The 26,346-nt window shown below is 35.2% G+C and overlaps 1 protein-coding gene across 1 annotated transcript in view; it reads right to left on the minus strand.

Annotated features, from left to right (window-relative positions):
- Nucleotides 1–26,346, minus strand: part of TPO (thyroid peroxidase) — a 290,022-nt gene that overhangs the window by 239,673 nt on the left and 24,003 nt on the right. The window contains exons 3-6 of the mRNA XM_053711339.1: nucleotides 20,763–20,892; nucleotides 17,657–17,863; nucleotides 15,845–15,868; nucleotides 9,270–9,755 (exon numbers count right to left, since the gene is read on the minus strand). Of these exons, the coding sequence (XP_053567314.1) occupies nucleotides 9,270–9,755; nucleotides 15,845–15,868; nucleotides 17,657–17,863; nucleotides 20,763–20,892 (847 nt within the window). The remainder of the gene's footprint in view (nucleotides 1–9,269; nucleotides 9,756–15,844; nucleotides 15,869–17,656; nucleotides 17,864–20,762; nucleotides 20,893–26,346) is intronic.

Here is a 26,346-nt window from a genome sequence, read left to right on the forward strand (position 1 = left end):
AAACCAGATTTTGACACCAAAAACAACCACCATTCTGCACATACATTCCCAAAAATTTAAAAATAACATTTACTTAAACCAAGCAAAAGCTGCACTCTCCAAATCAAAGAAGTGAAAAAACTTTATTGACAAGCAATGTTTAGGGGCTCCTGCCCCTTTGTCAAGTTAAAAACACAATGTACATGGACATTTAAACCCATACCAATTAAGAAATAACCAATCACAGCTCCAATAGTGGGAGGGGTTACAAAGCATCACAGTGGAAATGCCCTAATATCACTATTAACCCCTATAGACCCAAAACATATTATTTGTCTGAGGCTAAGATTGGTCACATTAAAAACAAAACTAAAAATTAAAATAATATTTGCGTTTACTCCTCCTTTAATTTCCTCCATTTCAAATAAATCTAACGGCAACCTTTTAAACAAAAAAACATAACTTCAATATTCAAAACCTCAGTTGCAAAATAATCTAACACTTTTCGTCCCAATCCCTATTACACTTAACCCTAACTGATCACATCATGTCCCTCTCCACCACATCTCACTGTAACAGCAACTTACCTGTCAGTCATTATTTAAAGTGTCTGACACCCACCCACCACCACAATTAACTCTAAATGTAATCTCCCCTCTCAGTTCTGAATTATAATTGTCATAATTACTGTAGCTGTTGCTTCCTCTAGTTACAACCCCCACCCCCATTCAAAGATCCACTTTCAGGACCAACATGGCAAACCCTCTGCCAATAAATATGACCCACAGACATGACTGCCCCCAATGGTAACACCACTTCTGCATTATCCAGTCCCCCATTATAAAAATCCTCAGCACTAAACCCCCAAATTAAAAATAAAGTAAAACACTTTGCTAAAGTATAAAAGCATTTGACTTAACATGGGTATTCAGGTTCTTCTGCTGTTAGCAACAGGGTCCTTAGTCCTTAGTGTATTTGTGCTAATGGCCTCTCTAATTATAAAATCACATTTTAAGAAATCATAATTGATAATATTGTTAAGAAATTAGGATTGTGAATGTTAAGGCAAATTGTCAAAATTAAACCCACAAATCTTATAAGTGATTAATGACTTAACTACTCAGAAGAGTAGCCAGTCTTAATTTGGTTTACAACTTTTCCATTTCCAATTATTATACTTTATTTATAATGTGCCAACAAATTCCTCAGTTATTGGTAAACATGAATAATTTGTTTAAAATTCCATAAAAAAGTAACCATTTGAACATGAAAAAGAGTATCCTGTTGCCTTATGACCCAACAGTCTTCTTGAATTCAGTATTTGTTTTTTGTTTTTTTAACTTAGATGGTGCTAAAGGGACAGTCAACACCAAAATTGTTATTGTTTAAAAAGATAGATAATGCCTTTACTACCCATTCCCTAGCTTGCAGAATATTTTAATATACTTTATAACCTTTAAAATTCTAACGCCTAGATTTAGAGTTCTGCGTTAGGGGCTCCTAACACTGGTTTTGGGCTACCGCTGGTATTTAGAGTCGTGTAGGTAAGGGTCTAACGCTCACTTTCCAGCCGCGACTTTTCCATACCGCAGATCCCCCTATGCCATTTGCGTATCCTATCTTTTCAATGGGATCTTTCTAACGCCGGTATTTAAAGTCTTGGCTGAAGTGAGCGTTAGAAATCTAACGACAAAACTCCAGCCACAGAGAAAAGCCAGGAGTTAAGAGCTTTCTGGGCTAACGCCGGTTCATAAAGCTCTTAACTACTGTGCTCTAAAGTACACTAACACCCATAAACTACCTATGTACCCCTAAACTGAGGCCCCCCCACATCGCCGCCACTCTAATAAATTTTTTAAACTAAAGGTGATGATGCAGGAAATGACATAAACTTATTTAAAATTAAAAATCAGATAGATATTTCAAAATAAGCATAAATTTATTCCACAGTGAATAAAATTATTAAAACGGACGTCTCCGTAGATAAAAAGCAAAAGTACAAAACAGGTTGCCACCATATAGTACAGACTAAACTTAAAAACCAAAGTTCGTAGTGTCAGTATAAACAGTCCAGTTTCACACTTAGTCTTCAATCGGAAGTTGGTTTGCTAGCAAACGGGGGCTTACCCAGAGCTGTGTACACTCGATCTCCTCCGTGACTAGTTTACGGCCGTAATGACGTCACTTGTGAAGGCGCTGTCCCAAACACACTTTCTGATCGGCTATTTCAGTTCTCATGAGAAGTGTGCAATATCGCTAACACAGTTAGCCACTTTTAACAATTTGCAACTACTTCTTTGGACTGGTAACTGGTTAATACCGGACATTACTTTCATTCATAATCTTCAGTTCTGTATCCTGCGTGCTGTTTGGCACTAAGAGCAGGTAATATCTTCTGGAAGATCGCTACACTACAGCTGAGAAAGCTAACAAATATCGCTACTTACCGGTCCCGTATCTACACCAATCAGAAAGTGTGTTTGGGACAGCGCCTTCACAAGTGACGTCATTACAGCCGTAAACTAGTCACGGAGGAGATCGAGTGTACACAGCTCTGGGTAAGCCCCCGTTTGCTAGCAAACCAACTTCCGATTGAAGACTAAGTGTGAAACTGGACTGTTTATACTGACACTACAAACGTTGCTTTTTAAGTTTAGTCTGTACTATATGGTGGCAACCTATTTTGTACTTTTGCTTTTTATCTACGGAGACGTCCGTTTTAATAATTTTATTCACTGTGGAATAAATTTATGCTTATTTTGAAATATCTATCTGATTTTTAAATAAGTTTATGTCATTTCCTGCATCATCACCTTTAGCTATAGCGCTCCTGATTTCTTCCTTTTATGTTAATTCATTTTTACCTAGCTAGGGACTCATAGGTAATTTTAGGAGTTTGGTGAATCATCCTGCGCTCAATAGTATAACTTTCTTGTTACATTTTTTTAACCCCTAATCTGCCAACCGCACACCGCCGCAACCTACATTATCCCTATGTACCCCTAATCTGCTGCCCCTAACACCGCCGACCCCTATATTATATTTATTACCCCCTAATCTGCCCCCCCCCCCCAACGTCGCCGCCACCTACCTACAATTATTAACCCCTAATCTGTCGACCGGACCTCACCGCTACTCTAATAAATTTATTAACCCCTAAAGCTAAGTCTAACCCTAACCCTAACACCCCCCTAAGTTAAATATAATTTTTATCTAACGAAATAAATTATTTCTTATTAAATAAATTATTCCTATTTAAAGCTAAATACTTACCTGTAAAATAAACCCTAATATAGCTACAATATAAATAATAATTATATTGTAGCTATTTTAGGATTTATATTTATTTTACAGGCAACTTTGTATTTATTTTAACCAGGTACAATAGCTATTAAATAGTTAATAACTATTTAATAGCTACCTAGTTAAAATAATTACAAAATTACCTGTAAAATAAATCCTAACCTAAGTTACAATTAAACCTAACACTACACTATCAATAAATTAATTAAATAAAATACCTACAATTATCTACAATTAAACCTAACACTACACTATCAATAAATTAATTAAATACAAATACCTACAAATAAATACAAATAAATACACTAACTAAAGTACAAAAAATAAAAAAAGAACTAAGTTACAAAAAATAAAAAAATAATTTACAAACATTATAAAAATATTACAACAATTTTAAGCTAATTACACCTACTCTAAGCCCCCTAATAAAATAACAAAGCCCCCCAAAATAAAAAAAATGCCCTACCCTATTCTAAAATAAAAATTGAAAAGCTCTTTTACCTTACCAGCCCTTAAAAGGGCCTTTTGCGGGGCATGCCCCAAAGAATTCTGCTCTTTTGCCTGTAAAAAAAAACATACAATACCCCCCCCCACATTACAACCCACCACCCACATACCCCTAATCTAACCCAAACCCCCCTTAAATAAACCTAACAATAAGCCCCTGAAGATCTCCCTACCTTGTCTTCACCACGCCGGGTATCACTGATCCATCCACAAGAGGCTCCGAAGTCTTCATCCAAGCCCAAGCGGGAGCTGAAGAGGTCCATCATCGGGCTGAAGAGGTCCATCATCCGGCTGAAGTCTTGATCCAAGCGGGGGCTGAAGAGGTCCATCATCTGGCTGAAATCTTGATCCAAGCGGGGGCTGAAGAGATCCATCATCCGGCTGAAGTCTTGATCCAAGAGGGGGCTGAAGAGATCCATCATCCGGCTGAAGTCTTCTATCAAGTGGCATCTTCAATCTTCTTTCTTCCGGATCAATCTTCATCCCGCCGATGCGGAACATCCATCCTGGCCGACGACTTCCCGACGAATGACGGTTCCTTTAAGGGACGTCATCCAAGATGGTGTACCTCGAATTCCGATTGGCTGATAGGATTCTATCAGCCAATCGGAATTAAGGTAAGAAAATTCTGATTGGCTGATGGAATCAGCCAATCAGATTCAAGTTCAATCCGATTGGCTGATCCAATCAGCCAATCAGATTGAGCTCGCATTCTATTGGCTGTTCCGATCAGCCAATAGAATGCAAGCTCAATCTGATTGGCTGATTGGATCAGCCAATCGGATTGAACTTGAATCTGATTGGCTGATTCCATCAGCCAATCAGAATGTTCCTACCTTAATTCCGATTGGCTGATAGAATCCTATCAGCCAATTGGAATTCAAGGGACGCCATCTTGGATGACGTCCCTTAAAGGAACCGTCATTCGTCGGGAAGTCGTCGGCCAGGATGGATGTTCCGCGTTGGCGGGATGAAGATGGATCCGGAAGAAAGAAGATTGAAGATGCCGCTTGATAGAAGACTTCAGCCGGATGATGGATCTCTTCAGCCCCCGCTTGGATCAAGACTTCAGCCGGATGATGGATCTCTTCAGCCCCCGCTTGGATTAAGACTTCAGCCGGATGATGGACCTCTTCAGCCCGATGATGGACCTCTTCAGCCCCCACTTGGGCTTGGATGAAGACTTCGGAGCCTCTTGTGGACGGATCGGTGATACCCGGCGTGGTGAAGACAAGGTAGGGAGATTTTCAGGGGCTTAGTGTTAGGTTTATTTAAGGGGGGTTTGGGTTAGATTAGGGGTATGTGGGTGGTGGGTTGTAATGTTGGGGGGGGGGTATTGTATGTTTTTTTTTACAGGCAAAAGAGCAGAATTCTTTGGGGCATGCCCCGCAAAAGGCCCTTTTAAGGGCTGGTAAGGTAAAAGAGCTTTTCAATTTTTATTTTAGAATAGGGTAGGGCATTTTTTTATTTTTGGGGGGCTTTTTTATTTTATTAGGGGGCTTAGAGTAGGTGTAATTAGCTTAAAATTGTTGTAATATTTTTATAATGTTTGTAAATTATTTTTTTATTTTTTGTAACTTAGTTCTTTTTTTTTTGTACTTTATTTAGTTTATTTAATTGTATTATTTGTAGGTATTTTATTTAATTAATTTATTGATAGTGTAGTGTTAGGTTTAATTGTAGATAATTGTAGGTATTTTATTTAATTAATTTATTGATAGTGTAGTGTTAGGTTTAATTGTAACTTAGGTTAGGATTTATTTTACAGGTAATTTTGTAATTATTTTAACTAGGTAGCTATTAAATAGTTATTAACTATTTAATAGCTATTGTACCTGGTTAAAATAAATACAAAGTTGCCTGTAAAATAAATATTAATTCTAAAATAGCTACAATATAATTATTCGTTATATTGTAGCTATATTAGGGTTTATTTTACAGGTAAGTATTTAGCTTCAAATAGGAATAATTTATTTAATAAGATTTAATTTATTTCGTTAGATTTAAATTATATTTAACTTAGGGGGGTGTTAGGGTTAGGGTTAGACTGAGCTTTAGGGGTTAATACATTTATTATAGTAGCGGTGAGGTCCGGTTGGCAGATTAGGGGTTAATAAGTGTAGGTAAGGTAGCGGCGACGTTGGGGGCGGCAGATTAGGGGTTAATAAATATAATATAGGGGTCGGCGGTGTTAAGGGCAGCAGATTAGGGGTACATAGGTATAATGTAGGTTGCGGCGGTGTACGGAGCGGCAGATTAGGGGTTAAAAGTGTAATGCAGGGGTCAGCGATAGCGGGGTCGGCAGATTAGGGGTTAATAAGTGTAAGGTTAGGGGTGATTAGACTCGGGGTTCATGTTAGGGTGTTAGGTGCAGACTTAGAAACTGTTTCCCCATAGGAAACAATGGGGCTGCGTTAGGAGCTGAACGCTGCTTTTTTGCAGGTGTTAGGTTTTTTTTCAGCTCAAACAGCCCTATTGTTTCCTATGGGGGAATCGTGCACGAGCACGTTTTTCAAGCTGGCCGCGTCCGTAAGCACCGCTGGTATTGAGAGTTGCAGTGGCGGTAAATATGCCTCTACGCTCTCTTTTTGGAGCCTAACGCAGCCATTCTGTGAACTCTAAATACCAGTATTTAAAAGTATTTAAAAGGTGCGGGGGGAAAAAAGCATGCGTAGCTAACGCACCCTTTTGGCCGCAGAACTCTAAATCTAGCCGTTTATTTCTGCCTGTTTCTAAGCCCCTACAGACAGCCTCTTATCACATGCCTTTTTCTTAGCTTTTCACAACAAGAGACTGCTAATCCATGTGAGCCATATAGATAACATTGTGCTCTCTACTGAGAAATTGTGGCTGACACTGCACTAATTGGCTAAAATGCAAGTCAATAGATAATAAATAAATAGCCATGTGATCAGAGGGCTGTTAAATGAGGCTTAGATACAATGTAATTACAGAGATAAAAAGTGTATTAATTTATCAGTGTTGGTCATGCAAAACTGGGGAATGGGTAATACAGGGATTATCTATCTTTTAAAATAATAAAACATTTGAAGTTGACTGTTCTGGTAAGTGTGGTGAGTGGTGTCTGCAAAAGGGGAGTTTAAAGTGTGCTTGGCTGTCATAGAAAGTTTATGGAGATAAAATGGTTACCAGTACTAGAGACTGAAATCAGAAACTCCCTGCTAGACAGCCATAGCCACCAGACATCTGATCCCACTGCTATTTGGCTACTCACACATAAAGTACCATATTTAAATAATAGAAAGGGATGTATAATTGGTCACTTAAATGAAACTGCTATGAAATATTTGGCATTGATATATTTTGCTCATAGTGGCTTCACTTTGGCACCTTGTATAGGGTCTTGCTGTATATTTGTTTCACCACATTGATAAAGGAGAATGAGGTTTTTGAAATTATGTAAAAATAGTAAAGTAAAGGACAAAGGAAAAACAAAAGCATTTTTCAGAATAAAAGAGGAATGACACAACAAGAGTTACGATCTAAAGTTGCAGACTAACGCATTGAAAAGCAATTTACAAAATTATTTCTTTACAGAAAGGGCCGTAGCTGAAATAACCCTCAAGCAGTAGAGTTAGAGGCAGCTACAGGAAATAAATTCAGGAATGCTTCTGATGTCACTAAAGCTATGTAAGATATAAAGAATATAGTTTAGATATACGTAGACTCGAATACCTTATTTGTTCCTGTTTGTTGTAAAAATATGTTTAGTCAAATTGTCAAAATATACTGCTATAATTTAAACAATACAAAGTTGTTTTGGCAAAATAATGTTTCATTAATTACATTTTTGTATCAGACAAATTTATAATTCCAAATTATCTTAAAATAACCATCAATGTAATGTTAAGTAAACTTAGGGTGAGTTTACATTGCTGGCGTTGGTGGCCAATTGCTGTTAAAATGGCTGCCGGGAGAGTATACAAGGCTGTCTGAAGTTTGCTTTATGTTCTTTAGATCATGGCTGCAGAAGGCGTTATTCAGCACACATTAAACTGAAAAACACATACATTTTGCCCCATTTACATAAAGCTAATTAACAACATTCAGCATTCTGTATGCTGGTGTTCACAAGTGAAGGGACGGAACACTCCTGGCAACTAGTATTTTTTTAATGATGAAAAACACGCATATTCAATATAATTATCTGAATATTTAAGGCTTACGTTGACTCTGCTATTTTATATATAACAGGTGCCTATAAATATAAAGAAAAATGAATAGTTTTTGAGAAATTACAACGAAATACATTTGCACTAAAATATATTTAAAAATTGATGCCAGTGTTTTTTGATGGAATTTAACAGGGTAAGAGTTTTTAGAATTTGTTTACAATATTCAATTTATATCTGACTGTTACTCTAGTTGGTCCTAAAAAATGGGAAAATGTCCACAAAACATAAACCAAATAACCTAAAACCACTTTTTTAATGCTATGAAAGAAAAACTAAACAAAAGATTCTGAATATATTGTTCAATATATTTGTCTATTGGTGGGTAAAGGTCTCATGCATGAAAAGTTAAATCAAAAAGAGGGAGAGGGTTATGTTTATGTTTACCACTTGAATAAAGTATCTTGCAGATTTAAAAGACCAGTAAATACAGAAGATTTGCATAATCAAAAATGCATGATACAATGCAATAGAACTTCAAATGAGAAGATTTTTTCCTGACACATTTTATTTATGTCTTTTTCCACTCCCACTGCATCATGTGACATTTATCAGCCAATCACAAATGCATATACGTATAGTCTGTGAATTTTTGCACATGCTCAGTAGGAACTGGTGACTCAAAAAGTGTAAATATAAAAAAAACTGTGCAGATTTTGTTAATGGAAGTAAATTGGAAAGTTGCACACTCTCTTTGAATCATAAAAGTTTAATTTTAACGCGGAATGAGGAGGAAGTATGTAATTCTCTATTAAAAAAGGAAGCTCTGGGGTAGTTTAAACCAGCAACATATAATATTACTTTTTTTGGTTCTGATTTAACTTTAGTCCCGTACCATTATAAAATATATTAAATGCTGAAAAATTATAGTTTTTATGAAATTGTGCCAAAAATATTAAAAATGTATATTTATCTTTGGCACAATTTAAAAGGTGAAAGGTAGATTTTGTGTCCATTATTTAATTAATGTTTGAATGGTACTGTAGTAGGTCTTAAAGAAGGGATACATTTCCAAAACATTCACCTACAACATATTTAATTTTTCATCTGATTATTGTGCAATTGTAAAACAGAAGTATGTCAGTCTGCAGTAAAAAGGAAGCTGTTAGTAATTTACAACAATTACATTTAATATCCCATTCCGACTCTGTTTAACATTAGCCATGTTAATTCCTAGTATACTATCACTTGTACCATATTTCATTATTGTAAACATTTTTTAAAGACAACACAAACTTCCAATTGAAATATACATGATATTAAAAATCACTAGTAAGGCAGTCATACCTGGTGTAGCGCACCAACAATTTTTCGAGCTTCTTGGTAAATGGTTTCTGCACTCCATTGAGGATTGATTTTCTTCAAGGCTTTGGCTAAACGGTTATGCTCTCTAACCCACAATGTGTGCATAGCTGCTAGTGTTATCACTTCATTAGACCTACTTTCACCTGCAAAGAAACATTCAATTCTCTCTGTGTTTCCTAGAGCTGAATGTTGAATACAAGGTGACGGTGTATTAGGTACAAAAGGCAGGTATTCTCTTCCGTGATCAGAATATTTTAAATTTACTTGTAGAAGGCCTTCTTCACTGGAAAGATTTTTCAGCTTCTGTTGTATTGCTTCTGTGCTACCATAGACTGTTGATGCATCAATAAATGATGTTAAACTATTTATTTGCTCTTGTGGGACTGCAGCTAAGTTATTCCCAAATAATACACCTTGATTGCCAGTGCCACATACAGCAGATGAACGATAGAATGGTATGCAGCCACCCTGGAATAAAGTGTCATTTGCAGATATCTATAAAAAATAAAATAATTATTTTAGGATGTGCACAATTTTGCTGTGCTTTTATGTTACCATGCAGAATTTTATCAGTCAACAACACTTAAAGGGACATAATGGTAAAAATGGAAATGTGCATGAACGGATTTAAAATTTAGATTGAAGCATTTTTGTACTAAACTTGTTTCAGCAGCATACACATGTATGCTGAGGCAACAGGGATAGCTTTTACTAAAAGTATTTTTTGCTAACACCAGTGTATTATGAAATGCTTCTATTTAAAAATTAAAATTCACTCATTCATATTTCAGTTTACGTCCCTTTAATGTAATAAACAAGCCTTACCAACAAATATTATTTAAGTAAAGCTGTCTATGCAAATAAAAAAAAAATACAACACCAGAGCACAGATATTTTTTAGTAAATACACGTTAATGTAATTCTTTAGTTGTGTAAATGGTAGCAGTGAAATATATTATGATACTATCAACCCTAGAAGAACCACTTTGGACCCACAGAAAACTGACGGTCCACAGCAGAAATCACAGCTGACCCAATCAGCAGTGCTAGTCGCACAACTCAACTGCGTAATATTCCCTACTGATTGGGTCAACTGTGGTCTGTTCTTTTGGGGGTCCTGAGCGGTTCTTTCCCTGTGTGTTTAACCCCTTTTCCGCAGTTAAACACATACAGCCAGATTTCAAGTGGCACGTTTTTTAGCCAACATGCACTAACTTGAAGATTTCGGATATTGCAACCGTGTTAACTTCTCTCTATAGACTTTAATGGAGTGTGCAAACTGGAAAAAACTAACATTTATCACTCGCACACTAACCTAACACTGTGTTCACCCTACAGCACTAACCTAAAGGTAGTTATGATTATATTACATTCCAATGTTCTTCACATAGAAGAAAATGTTCTAATCATTTTTAAATATATATTTCAATATATATCTAAACCTATATTTATAGGAATATATTTATATACACACACATATATATATATATATATATATATATATATATAAACATACATATATAGAGATAGGATATATATATGAATATCTATTTAAATATACATAGAACATTTCCCCCTATGTGAAGAACAGTACATACACATTAAAGCACATTATTAAATATTACATACATTGGGGTAGATTTACCAAGCTGCTGTCTACCCCCATACGTTAAGAAGCAGCGGTCATAAGACCACTTCATCTTAACTCACCCACCTCGGAGGCGGCAGACAGCAATCAGCCAGATCGGATACAATCGGGTTGATTGAGACACCCTGCTAGTGGCCAATTGGCCGCAAATGTGCAGGGGGCGGCATTGCACAAGCATTTCACTAGAAATGCTTTTGCAATGATAAATGCAGACAGCGTAAGCTGTTGGCATTTATCGATGTGCGGCGAACATGATCCGCTACAGCAGATAATGTCCGCCCGCACATTGATAAATCTACCCCATTGTATATATGTGTGTATATATATATATATATATACACACAAATATAAACATAAATACACATGTAAACACATATAGACACACACATATATATATATATATATATATATATATATATATATATATATATATATACTGATATTTAGACATACCTATGTATATATCCATATTTCCATTCAAATACCTTTTCATACACCATATACCTTTTAACCCTTGTAATTATTTTCAATTAATATTTATCTGTATCATTTTTATTAAATAGTGTATATATGAGTGTAACACTTTATTTTAATGTGTTTATGTTGTGTTTGGTGCAACTTTTTTTAGCCTTAACCCTTTAGGCGAAGACTTCAATTTAGTTTGTGATCGTGTGGTTGCACTTGTAATACGTGTGCAAATTAGCGTGGGCTCAATATTTTCAATATTACGCACATGCTAACGTTAGCACACCACTTGTAATCTAGGCCATATGAGTTCAGTGTCTCAAGACTTAAAATTAATTGCTCTAACGAATTAGAGCATGCAATTTTTTTTTAATATTATGGCCCTAGAAAATACTGTGCTAGACTTGAAATCCTGGAGACCTGCCATATCTTAAAGGGACATGAAACCTCATTTACACTATTGCACTAAAAACTACAATATACACATGGAAGGTATACATATAAATTAGTCTTACATTGCAAGTGCTTTATACATGCTAGCTAAACATAATAAATAATCTGTAACTCCTATACAACTTAGCTTTTTACCCTGACAAAGAAAGACGTATGGTTTAAATAACTGTGTTTGTGTCATATCTTAACAATATTTTTTATTATGTGAACCACACTAATAAACTCCAGCTTTCTCCTGTTTGTCTGCTGCTTCCAATATTTTGTAACTATTTTATTATTGTGTTTGTTTTTGAGCTACAAATATGACATTTATTTACCAGAGACTGAAGTTTAAGGGCCTCCAAGGTTAAATTAAATCTGAAGCTACAGGCAAGATTTCTATTATTTGCTAAAAAAATTGATGAGATTTTTCTTTTGATAAATTGATGCTTTACATGCCATGTGTATGAATCTGGTTTATGCTTTTTTTTTAAGTAATCTATTACATTTACAGTTTACTTGCTGTATTCAGTGTTATTATAGGTGTTAAATTTCTATCAGATTTCTCTATGAAAAGCATACATTTATTGTAAGCTAGATTTGTCAATATTTAGTTTATTTTTCTATGCAAGAAACTTTCCATACGTTCATACGAATATATATTTTAGATTTGATAAACTAAATTTTAATTTTACCTAATAGCGAAAAAAAGACCTTAGCAGAGAAGATAAGTTGTTTTTTTCTTTAAATAAAAAAACATTGTAAGAAATAAAATATAGTCAAATGTGTGTAACCTACCAAAAAAACACAAAGCATTATCATGTTTTAGAAAGTAATTCTGTGATTTTAGAAACATGTCTACATATTGCATGTTCTTGCCAGAAGGCCGGTTTATGAAACAAGTTTTCTTTTAGGGACATGAAACACCAAACAATCACCAAACAATTATAAGACATGTGTGTAGTCTTGTGATTAATTAACATACCAGCAGAGTGTGAAAACATTTTACATTCAGTTTCCTTTAATAGTTTTTAATGGCCAAACTATCCCCCCTACATACTGCGTTAGGCAGAAAAAGTCACTGACATTTTGTTCACAAAAGTTTATTGAATTATTTTGCAGTACCCTTTTAAAAACAGGGTTTATCACAAATATTTGATCGCATTGCAAGTAGCGCTCATATTATGAGTTGAAAGTAAAGTTGTTAGCTAGAGCATAATTTAATTTAACGCAAGTCGGGTTATCGTGACCTCAGAGCTCTGGTTAACTGTTACACTACAATTAAAAGTGTAACCAAAAAACACATTTAAAAGTACAGTTACACTCATAATAATAAAAATTCAAATTATAAAAATATTGCAGTAAAAAGTTATAAGGGCTCAAAGATAAGAGGTCTTAAGTGTTAAAAAATGCTGCAAAGAGCTTTAACATTGAGATACAAACATATAAATGTCTAAATATGTATGTGCATTTATATATATATGTATATGTGTGTGTGTGTGTGTATGTGTGTGTGTGTACAAATATATATTTTACTGTATATTTACTGTACATATTTAATATTCCAAAGTTCTTTACTTTCAGGATAATGTACTTTTTATTAATTAATTTATTTATTAGAAATGCATATTTCTATATATGTGTGTATATCTATACCTGCATATCTATTCCTATAGATATATAGGTATATATATATATATGTATTGTACATGACTAGAATCATATATATATAGAAATATATATTTAATAATACAAAGTACATTATTTTCTATGTGAAGAACATAGGGAAGTAAAATATGCGCTTTGCTAATCGAATTTCTCAATTTAAATATTAATGCGGTCTGGTTACACATGATAATTTAGTGTTTTTAAGGCACGTTATTGAAATGTTACTTGTAAAATATTAATACAAATGAATATAAATTATTAAAAATTAATAAACATACTGTAAAATATATAGATAAAGTCTATAAAATATTTAGAAAATGTTACAGTATGCTTTAAGATCTAAATTGATAAATGTGATACGCAAAATGCATATTTTATATTACTATGTTTACATAGAAAATAATGTACTTTATATTATTAAATACTATATATATATATATATAGCATGCTATGACTACGGCTTTTGCCGAAACGCGTAAGTGTGATCTATTCCTTAGCTCTTCTCTTATGGTACTCTTTGTTTGAATTGTCATGGTCAATTTGACCGATTTTTTAAAATTTTGTGCTGGCAAATAAATGCTACGTTTTACAGAGTACGGTCTAAGTGTTCTGTTTGGTGCTCCTATCACTTCTTTCTTCTGTATTCTACACTCAGAACAGGCCTCGCCATGGTCGACCAAATAAGTTGATTGCACGTGCTCAGCATCACATCCAGAGGTTGTCTTTGGGAAATAGATGTATGAGTGCTGTCAGCATTGCTGCAGAGGTTTAAGGGTTGGGGGGGTCAGCCTGTCAGTGCTCAGACCATATGCCGCACACTGCATCAAATTGGTCTGCATGACTGTTGTCCCAGAAGGAAGCCTCTTCTAAAGATGATGCACCAGAAAGCCCGCAAACAGTTTGCTGAAGTCAAGCAGACTAAGGACATGGATTACTGGAACCATGTCTTGTGGTCCAATGAGACCAAGATAAACTTATTTGGTTCAAATGGTGTCAAGCGTGTGTGGCAGCAACCAGGTGAGGAGTACAAAGACAAGTGTGTTTTGCCTACAGTCAAACATGGTGGTGGGAGTGTCATGGGCTGGGCCTGCATGAGTACTGCTGGCACTAGGGAGCTACAGTTCATTGAGGGAACCATGTAGGCCAACATGTACAGGGCAGTATTCCAAAATGATAACAACCCCAAACATACCACCAAGGCGACCACTACCTTTCTAAAGAAGCTGAGGGTAAAGGTGGTGGACTGGCTAAGCATGTATCCAGACCTAAACTCTATTGAACATCTGTGGGGCATCCTCAAATGGAAGTTGGGGGAGTGCAAGGTCTCTAACATCCACCAGCTCTGTGATGTCATCATGGAGGAATGGAAGAAGACTCAAGTGGAAACCTGTGAAGCTCTGGTGAATTCCATGCCCAAGAGGGTTAAGGTAGTACTGGAAAATAATGGTGGCCACACAAAATATTGAAACTTTGGGCCCAATTTGGACATTTCCACTTAGGGGTGTACTCACTTTTGTTGCCAACGGTTTATACATTAATGGTTGTGTATTGAGTTATTTTGAGGGGACAGCAAATTCACACAGGCTGTACACTCACTACTTTACATTGTAGCAAAGTGTCATTTCTTCAGTGTATCTCACTTTTGTGAGATACTGTATATATATATAAATATATATAATACTGTTCAGAATAGATATGCAGGTATAAGTATGTACACACATATGAAATATTTGTTTAAAAATAAAAAGGACATTATCCTGTAAGTGAAGAACAATTAAATACTAAATATGTTCAGTAAAAATACAGTGAAACACATACATACATATGTATACATATATAGACATACTGTATATATAAGTGCAGTGGAGCCCTTTGTAGTTAAGTATATGAAAAAATTTAAAATTATTTTTATGCAATATTAATTTTTAATAAAGTATTTAACTATGTATTTTTGAAATATATATTCCTATATATAATCTGTTTATATCTATACCTATATATAGTCATCTATATACTGAATATAGGTATAGATATATATTTAACCCAAAAATATCAGACCATATGCCGCACACTGCATCAAAATGGTCTGCATGGCTGTCATCCCAGAAGGAAGCCTCTTCTAAAGATGATGCACCAGAAAGCCCGCAAACAGTTTGCTGAAGTCAAGCAGACTAAGGACACGGATTACTGGAACCATGTCTTGTGGTCCAATGAGACCAAGATAAACTTATTTGGTTCAAATGGTGTCAAGCGTGTGTGGCAGCAACCAGGTGAGGAGTACAAAGACAAGTGTGTTTTGCCTACAGTCAAACATGGTGGTGGGAGTGTCATGGGCTGGGCCTGCATGAGTACTGCTGGCACTAGGGAGCTACAGTTCATTGAGGGAACCATGTAGGCCAACATGTACAGGGCAGTATTCCAAAATGATAACAACCCCAAACATACCTCCAAGGCGACCACTACCTTTCTAAAGAAGCTGAGGGTAAAGGTGATGGACTGGCTAAGCATGTATCCAGACCTAAACTCTATTGAACATCTGTGGGGCATCCTCAAATGGAAGTTGGGGGAGTGCAAGGTCTCTAACATCCACCAGCTCTGTGATGTCATCATGGAGGAATGGAAGAAGACTCAAGTGGAAACCTGTGAAGCTCTGGTGAATTCCATGCCAAGAGGGTTAAGGTAGTGCTGGAAAATAATGGTGGCCACACAAAATATTGAAACTTTGGGCCCAATTTGGACATTTCCACTTAGGGGTGTACTCACTTTTGTTGCCAACGGTTTATACATTAATGGTTGTGTATTGAGTTATTTTGAGGGGACAGCAAATTCACACAGGCTGTACACTCACTACTTTACATTGTAGCAAAGTGTCATTTCTTCAGTGTATCTCACTTTTGTGAGATACTGTATATATATATATAAATATATATAATACTGTTCAGAATAGATATGCAGGTATAAGTATGTACACACATATGAAATATTTGTTTAAAAACAAAAAGGACATTATCCTGTAAGTGAAGAACAATTAAATACTAAATATGTTCAGTAAAAATACAGTAAAACACATACATACATATGTATACATATATAGACATACTGTATATATAAGTGCAGTGGAGCCCTTTGTAGTTAAGTATATGAAAAAATTTAAAATTATTTTTATGCAATATTAATTTTTAATAAAGTATTTAACTATGTATTTTTGAAATATATATTCCTATATATAATCTGTTTATATCTATACCTATATATAGTCATCTATATACTGAATATAGGTATAGATATATATTTAACCCAAAAATATCATATACATGTAGAAATATGTATTTATCAATAAATAGAACATATTCTGCTATGTGAAGAACATTGGAATGTCGGGTTAGTGCACATGAGAATATATGATCGGGTTTACAAGGGAATATAGTGTTTCATGCTCCATTGAAGTCTATGGGGCCTATCTATCAAGCTCCGAATGAAGCTTGAGGCCCTGTGTTTCTGGCGAGCCTGCAGGCTCGCCAGAAACACCAGTTATGAAGCAGCGGTCTAAAGACCGCTGCTCCATAACCCTGTCCGCCTGCTCTTATGAGGCGGACAGGAATTGCCACAATTCAACCCAATCGAGTACGATCGGGTTGATTGACATCCCCCTGCTGGCGGCCCATTGGCCGCGAGTCTGCAGGGGGCGGCGTTGCATCAGCAGCTCTTGTGAGCTGCTGGTGCAATGCTGCATACGGAGAGCATATTGCTCTCTGCATTCAGCAATGTCTGTTGGACCTGATCCGCACTGTCGGATTAGGTCCGACAGACATATGATAAATAGGCCTCTATGGGAGAATATGATATACAATATTGTAATATATATGATATATACAATATTGTAGCTTCAGTTTTTCAGCGTGCTTTGGCTTAGTGCACAAGCAAAAAACTTTTTATTTTCAACTATACGTTCTGTATCTGATGAGTGCAAAAAGCTGACTTCTGGCTCAGTTAATGCTCATGAAGGAGCGATAAATTGTGCTCCACTCATAATCTGGCCCCAAGTATTTAATGTATTATTATCACTAAAGCTTAGAATAAATGTTTCATTCTACCATAGACTGAATTTTCATTAAAACTGGTATATTGAAAAACAATGAACATGTATTTCCAATACCTTAATAGGAAAACACGGGTTTTGATTCTCACAGGTTGATTTGCAGTCCACTCCTGACAGTAGTGGGAGTTTATTGATACTTTGTGGTGTAAAAGCAATATCATGATCAATATACTGTCCCCATTCAATTATAATGTGAGAATATAAACTGTCTTCTGGAAATGCTTTGTTAGATGCATGAATTATTTGTTTTGTAACCTCCCGTACCTGAAACACAACAGAGAAAAGTGTTTTAATATATTGTTTAATATACTAGATTTTTCAAAAACACATAAGGGTAGACTTTTACGATTACTACATCAACCCTCTATGGGTTGAAATGTCAACCACAATCAAGGTCAGACTGTGTCTCTTATTACATTAACCCACAATCGAAACTAATATTCTGCTCCTGTAAAGGACCCCCTATCAAACATGCTTTCCCCTAACTAACAACTCCAAGTCTGAGTAGATCCATTTAATGGATTCTCTTCACAGTTAAAAGGACATGGAACCCAATTTTTTTTTCATGATTTAGATAGAGCATACAATTTTAAACAACTTTCCAATTTACTTTTATAATTTTGCTTCACTCTTGGTATCCATTAATGAAAGAGCAGCGGTGCACTTATGGGAGCTAGCTGAACACATCGGTAAGCCAATGATAATAGGTATATATGTGCAGCCACCAATCAGTATCTAGCTCCCATTAGTGCACTGCTGCTTTTCAACAAAGTATATAAAAAGAACAATGCCAATTTGATAATATAAGTAAATTGGAATGTTGATTAAAATTGCATGCTCTATCCAGTTTGTGAACATTTTTAGGTTTCATGTCCCTTAAATGACCCTACAAGCTCCCCCCACTTAGATTGATATGAAGGATTATGTAAGTGCTTATTCATTTTCTACTTTGTGGGCAGGATATGGTTTTGAATAGAGATTAAAGACAATTCTGGATCATGGATTAAGATAGTAAAATAAGATATGGATCTCTTGGATACTTTCAGATTATAGATGGGGTCACTTGAGGGTTAAGGTTCACTTGTATTTCATGGAGCAAGAGCCTTTTTAGTGTTGGAGTAGAGCTAAAAACTGAGATAAAAGGAAAGCTTTAAATAGAGTGGTAATGGAAGTATTAGTGCAGAGGGAGGTCTTTGGGTGCTTGAGGTAATATAAGGAGGTTGTTATGAGTTTTAGGGAGTAAAATTGTGGAATATATATATGAGTGGCTACTGCAAATGTGGTTTTAGGTAAAGTTTGACTAAAAGACTTTGTAAAATTTAGGGTTGTCACTATGTAACTTTATATGTTAAACACTAGTGAAGGGGTTACAATTATTGGTAAAGTCCCACTAGGAAACAGCAGAGGTCTGCTTGCGCCAAGCAGGAAATAGGTGATGAACCAGTCGGCAGCAGCAGTAGCATGACCTCACCAATTACTGACTGTTCAGCTCAAGAGCAGCAATGCTTTTGGCTCCCAAGTGGGCCATTACCTATTTGTTTAATCCCTTTGAGGACATTAAAAACACAGTTGCAGAGCAAGTAGTGGGAAAATGACATGTTCTAATGAAATTAAACATCTAATTATTTATTAGAATGTAACTTCAACTAGATTGAGTTTTAATGAAGAGGAGCTTAATGCACTTAGGGTACTGGGGCCCTAACATTCATCGACAGGCCAGCGTGAAACTGCCTGCTTGGGTTTGCCAGGCTTGGAGTCCATTGGTCTGTCTATATATTCAAATAAAATGGGCGGACCTGTGAAGTGCCGGCAAGAAGATGGATGAAGATGGATAATGATAGAAGACCAATGCCTCCAGGATAAAGAGGAGCCACCAGGATAGAAGAGGAGCATCACAGTTAGTTAATCATGTAGGAGCCAAATTCAAGTTTGGTGAGTAATATCTTTGGGTTTAGTGGTAGGCTTTTATTGGGTGTTTCCTTTTTTTTAGAACAGGGTTCTTTTTTTATTTTTGGCAGCAAAAGAGATTTAGTGCACTGCCCAGCCAAATGCCCTTCTAAGTGCAATTTCAAACCCTATGCCCTATTCAGGGGAATTTTTAAGACAGGATTTTTTGGGAAGGTTTACTTGTATTGTAAAATGGGGCAGTATTTTTTGGTGAAAAAGAGCTAATTCCCTTTCAGGCAATGCCATACAAAAAGCCCTTATAAAGGCTATTGCTATAGTTAATCATACATAATAATATATAGGTATAGATATATACAGATATACTGTGTATATATATATATATATATATATATATATATATATATATATATAGGACTATACATTTAAAAATACATAGAACATTATCTGCTATGTGCAGAACATTGCAATGTGAAATATTTACAATACATACACAGTTAAAAATTTTATTAAATATGAATATTGCATAAATATTATTTATATATGTATATGTATGTATCTCTATGTTAATGCCCCTTGCCTGACATTTTTTTCTAACACCAAAGACCTCGTGTCTTTGAGCCCTTATAACTTTTTTTGTGCAATAATTTCTGTAAATATTTTTTATTAGATGGTGTTATTATGAGTGTAACTGCACTTTGTAAAGTATTTTTGATGTGTTTTGTGAGACTTTTTTGTTTCACAAAACAGTAAACCACAGCTCTGAAGTCACACTAACCCGACAGTGTTAACTTCAATTGCATTAAAACTATGGAGTTTACTTTGAACTTGTAATAGGAATGAAAAACCCCCGCACTCAAAGACCCCCCTATAAACCCCTTCTTGTGCGCAACTGTTATCGCTCCACTCATAATCTACCCCATAGTGTTTAATTTGTGATATATACGGTATGCATGTTTAAAAAAAACTGACTTTACTATCCTTTTAAGGAATCATCTTTGGTTAAAAAATTCAATGTGATATAGAGAAAAAGCTACCACCTGACTGTTTAACATGATGATGAGACAAAATAATTGCACTTATACTATGTACAAATATCTGAATATATGCAAGTAACTGTTTATTGTTATATATTTTAGCATGCATATTAAATGATAAGAAGGTTTTTCCCATCTGAAGCAATGGAAAACCAGACTACACCAAAACTATGTAGACCTAGGGTAAATATGCAAATTAAAATAATTCAAAATGTACGTACTGGTGGGAGATAGAAGTTGTTGTATAGGAAACTTGGATTCCATCCCTTTGGCTCACTAATTCCATCTTCATATTGTGCAGGAAGCCACCGAGCGAAAGCTGTATCTGAGGCACCCCACACTGGATGGTTTCTATTGAAATTCATAGATTAAAAGAAAGTAAGTAAATGTTCTATATGAGAAAATCATATATAAATATTTAAAGGGACATAAAACACGTTTTTTTTCATTATACAAATAGAGCATACAATTTCAAACAGTTTTTACATTTATTTCTATTTTCAAATTTGCTTCATTCTCTTGAAGGAGCAGCACTGCACTACTAGGAGCTAGCTGAACACAGGTGAGCCAATCACAAGAGGCTTTTATGTGCAGTCACCAATAAGCAGATAGCACCCAGTAGTGCATTACTGCTGCTGAGCCAACTTAGGGATGATTTAAAAAAAAAAAAAAAGATAGCAAAAGAACAAAGCAAATAAGATACTAGAAGTAAATTAGAAATTTGTCTAAAATTGCATGCTCTGGGGTCGATTTAACAAGAGCTGAATGGCCCCTGTTCCCCTTGTTTCCATGCGAGCCTTCAGGTTCGCTGGAAACAGGAGTTAAGGAGCAGCGGTCTTAAGACCGTTCCTCTTTAACTCATACACCGCCTCTGAGGTGGCGTACAGCAATCAACCCAATCGGGTTGATTGACACCCCTGCTAGCGGCAGATTGGCACTAGAACTGCTTGTGCAATGTTGAATGCCGACAGCGTATGCTGTCCGCATTCAGCGATATCTGGCAGACATGATACGCTGCAGCGTATCATGTCCACCAGGCATTTTTAAATCGTCCCCTCTATCTTAATATCAAAAGAAAAAAAAAAAAGGGTTTTATGTCCCTTTAAAGGGTCTCTAAAGCCAAAATTAAAGATTTGGGATATAGATAAAGCACACAATTTCAAACCGTTTATTTTCATATATACACTTTCTGAGGCTCCAGCTTCTACTGAGCATGGACAAAAGTGCACAGTATAGACGTACATGCATTTTGTTATAGGCTGATGGCTATCAGATGATACAAGGGTGGTTATTGGGTTAACTTTGAATTTTGCCAGAAAATATTCTACATACTCTTTTCAAATTCAAATTAAGTGCTATTGCATTGTCTTCGTATTATGTATTTGTCAGTTGTTAATTTCTACAGTATGTAGTGGTCCTTTATTTTTTAAATGAGCAGTTGAAAATTTTTCTGGCAAATTTCAAAATTCCCCTTTCCCTGTATCCTGTGACAGCCATCAGCCAATCAAAAAATGTATGTGTAGATACTGTGCACTTTTGCTCATGCTCAGTAGGAGCTTTAGCCTCAGAAAAAGTACATATAAAAAGAATGTGCACATTTTGATAATGGAAGCATATTGGATTTTTTTTCTTTTAGATTGCATGCTTTATCTGAATCATGAGACTTTAATTGTGACTTGAGAGGCCCTTTAAAGGGACACTGAACCCAAATTTTTTCTTTCGTGATTCAGATAGAACATGAAATTTTAAGCAACTTTCTAATTTACTCCTTATATCAAATTTTCTTCATTCTCTGAGTATCTTTATTTGAAATGCAAGAATGTAAGTTTAGATGCCGGCCCATGTTTGGTGAACAACCTGGGTTGTTCTTGCTGATTGGTGGATACATTCATCCACCAATAAAAAAGTGCTGCACAGAGTTCTAAACCAAAAAAAAAAGCTTGATGCCTTCTTTTTCAAATAAAGATATCAAGAGAACAAAGAAAAATTGATAAAAGGAGTAAATTAGAAAGTTGCTTAAAATCACATGCTCTATCTGAATCACAAAATAAAAAAAATTGGTTCAGTGTCCCTTTAACATATTTAAAAATGTGCTTGTCTAACTCTGCATACAAGATATTGCTCACATTTTAAATGATTGCATATTTTGGGATTATTTTCCAATATATTTTAATTATTTTTTTGGGGCAGACTAATATGTTTTACATATATTTGGTGAAATAAATGTATCATGTTTTGTAGAAAAATAGAAAATGTCAATTATATGTATGTGGTGCTATTATTATCTTAAAGTTATAATTATTATGGAAAGTGACCATATTCCATGGTCATGGAGGTTATGTACAATATTGCACTTATATAGATTTTAGCATTCACAATACAAAAGGCCCTGCTTTAAAACTGTTACAATTTACAAGATATAGTACTTAAATAGATAGTGATAATTGAAGTTTTTGTTATACAATTTGCCAAATTCAATTTGCTAAGCATTTTAATTAATGTTTTCTTTTTTCTTCTTTTTTTTGTCTGCACATTGAACCATTACATAGTTGCCAGGTCTAAGCAAAAAGTACATTCAATCTTTTCCACAGCAACATAATATGGGCTTTATTTATCTCAACTTTAGCTAGAAATTCTGCTGTGTTTGAGAGTTAAAATACGTGCATAATTTAGCTTGACAATTTATCAAGACATGCACCTTATTCAAGCGCCCTATTTAGGCCCCAAATTGAATTATGATGTAAACTCTCATCTGATTGATTTTATCTTTTTTCCACCTGTACATAGCCATATCTAATTAACGCCTAGATTACGAGTTGTGCGGTAACAGGGGTGCGTTGCTAACTTGCAGTTTATTGTCACTGCTCACTTACCTGCAGCGCTGGTATTATGGGTTTTTATAAACCCGGAGTTAACAGGCAAGAAGTGAGCGTAGAGTAAATTGCGCTCCACACTGCACTCCAATACCAGTGCTGTTTAAGTGAGCGGTGAGCTGGTTATCTGTGCTTGTGCACGATTTCCCCATAGACATCAATGGGGAGAGCCGGCTGAGAAAAAGTTTAACACCTGCAAAAAAGCAGCGTAAAGCTCAATAATGCAGCCCCATTGATTCCTATGGGGAAACACATTTTTTGTTTACACCTAACACCGTAACATGAACCCCAAGTCTAAACACCCCTAATCTTACACTTATTAATACCTAATCTGCCGCCCCCGACATTGCCGACACCTACATTATATTTATTAACAACTAATCTGCCGCTCCGGACATCGCTGCCACCTACATTATACTTATTAAACCCTAATCTGCTGACCCCAACATTGCCGACACCTACATTATATTTATTAACCCCTAATCTCCCTCCCCCAATGTCGCCGCAACCTACCTACATTTATTAACCCCTAATATGCCGCCCCCAACGTCGCCGCCACTATTCTAAATTTATTAACCCCTAAACCTAAGTCTAACCCTAACACCCACTAACTTAAATATAATTTAAATAAATCTAAATAAAATTACTATCATTAACTAAATTATTCCTATTTAAAACTAAATACTTACCTATAAAATAAACCCTAAGCTAGCTACAATATAAATAATAGTTACATTGTATCTATCTTAGGGTTTATTTGTATTTTACCAGCAAGTTTGTATTTATTTTAACTAGGTAGACTAGTTAGTAAATAGTTATTAACTATTTACTAACTACCTAGCTAAAATAAATACAAATGTACCTGTAAAATAAAACCTAACCTAAGTTACACTAACACCTAACACTACACTACAATTAAATAACTTACCTAAATTAAATACAATTAAATAAATTAAATACAATTAGCTAAATTGCAAAAAAAAAAACAACACTAAATTATAGAAAATAAAAAAACAAATTACAAGATATTTAAACTAATTACACCTAATCTAAGAGCCCTATCAAAAAAAAAGCCCCCCCAAAATAACAAAAACCCTAGCCTAAACTAAACTATCAATAGCCCTTAAAAGGGCCTTTTTGCAGGGCATTGCCTCAAAGAAATCAGCTTTTACCTGTAAAAAAAATACACAAAACCCCCCAACAGTAACAGGTTATTAACTATTTACTAACTACTTAGCTAAAATAAATACAAATGTACCTGTAAAATAAAACCTAACCTAAGTTGCACTAACACCTAACACTACACTACAATTAAATAACTTACCTACATTAAATACAATTAAATAAATTAAATACAATTATCTAAATTACAAAAAAACAAACACTAAATTACAGAAAATAAAAAACAAATTACAAGATATTTAAACTAATTACACCTAATCTAAGAGCCCTATCAAAAAAAAAAAGCCCCCCCAAAATAAAAAAAAAACCTAGCCTAATCTAAACTATCAATAGCCCTTAAAAGGGCCTTTTTGTGGGGCATTGCCCCAAAGAAATAAGCTTTTACCTGTAAAAAAAAATACACACAACCCCCAACAGTAAAACCCACCACCCACACAACCAAACCCCCCAAATAAAACCCTAACTAAAAACCTAAGCTCCCAATTGCCCTGAAAAGGGCATTTGGATAGGCATTGCCCTTAAAAGGGCATTTAGTTCTATTGCGGCCCAAAGCCCTAACCTAAAAATAAAACCCACCCAATACACCCTTAAAAAATCCTAACACTAACCCAAGAAGATCCACTTACCGGGAGAAGTCTTCATCCAAGCGGCAAGATGTCCTCAACGAAGCCAGCAGAAGTGGTCCTCCAGACGGGCAGAAGTCTTCACCCAGACGGCATCTTCTATTTTCATCCTTCCAACGCGGAGCGGGTCCATCTTCAAGACATCCGGCGTGGAGCATCCTCTTCCAATGACGACTACCCGACGAATGAAGGTACCTTTAAATTACGTCATCCAAGATGGCGTCCCTTAGATTCCGATTGGCTGATAGAATTCTATCAGCCAATCGGAATTAAGGTTGAAAAAATCCTATTGGCTGATGCAATCAGCCAATAGGATTGAAGTTCAATCCTATTGGCTGAACAAATCAGCCAATAGGATTGAGCTTGCATTCTATTGGCTGTTCCAATCAGCCAATAGAATGCAAGCTCAATCCTATTGGGTGGGTTTAATTTTTAGATTAGGGCTTTGGGCAGCAATAGAGCTAAATGGCTTTTTAAGGGCTATGCCCATCCAAATGCCCTTTTCAGTGCAATGGGGAGCTTAGGTTTTTTTAGTTAGGCTTTAATTTGAGGGGTTTGGTTGTGTGGGTGGTGAGTTTTACTGTTGGGGGGGTTGCATATATTTTTTTTTTACAGGTATAAGAGCTGATTTCTTTGGGGCAATGCCCCGCAAAAGGCCCTTTTAAGGCTAGTTTTTTATTTATTTTGATAGGGCTCTTAGATTAGGTGTAATTAGTTTAAATATCTTGTAATTTGTTTTTTATTTTCTGTAATTTAGTGTTAGTTTTTTTTTGTAATTTAGCTAATTGTATTTTATTTATTTAATTGTATTTAATTTAGGTAAGTTATTTAATTGTAGTGTAGTGCTAGGTATTAGTGTAACTTAGGTTAGGTTTTATTTTACAGGTAAATTTGTATTTATTTTAGCTAGGTAGTTATTTAATAGTTAATAAATATTTAGTAACTATTCTACCTAATTAAAATAAATACAAACTTGACTGTAAAATAAAAATAAACCCTAAGCTAGATACAATGTAACTATTAGTATTTAGTTTTAAATAGGAATAATTTAGGTAATGATAGTAATTTTATTTAGATTTATTTAAATTATATTGAAGTTAGTGGGTGTTAGGGCTAGGGTTAGACTT

This window comes from Bombina bombina, chromosome 4 (assembly GCF_027579735.1).
Source record: "Bombina bombina isolate aBomBom1 chromosome 4, aBomBom1.pri, whole genome shotgun sequence".
Classification (NCBI taxonomy): Eukaryota; Metazoa; Chordata; class Amphibia; order Anura; family Bombinatoridae; genus Bombina; species Bombina bombina.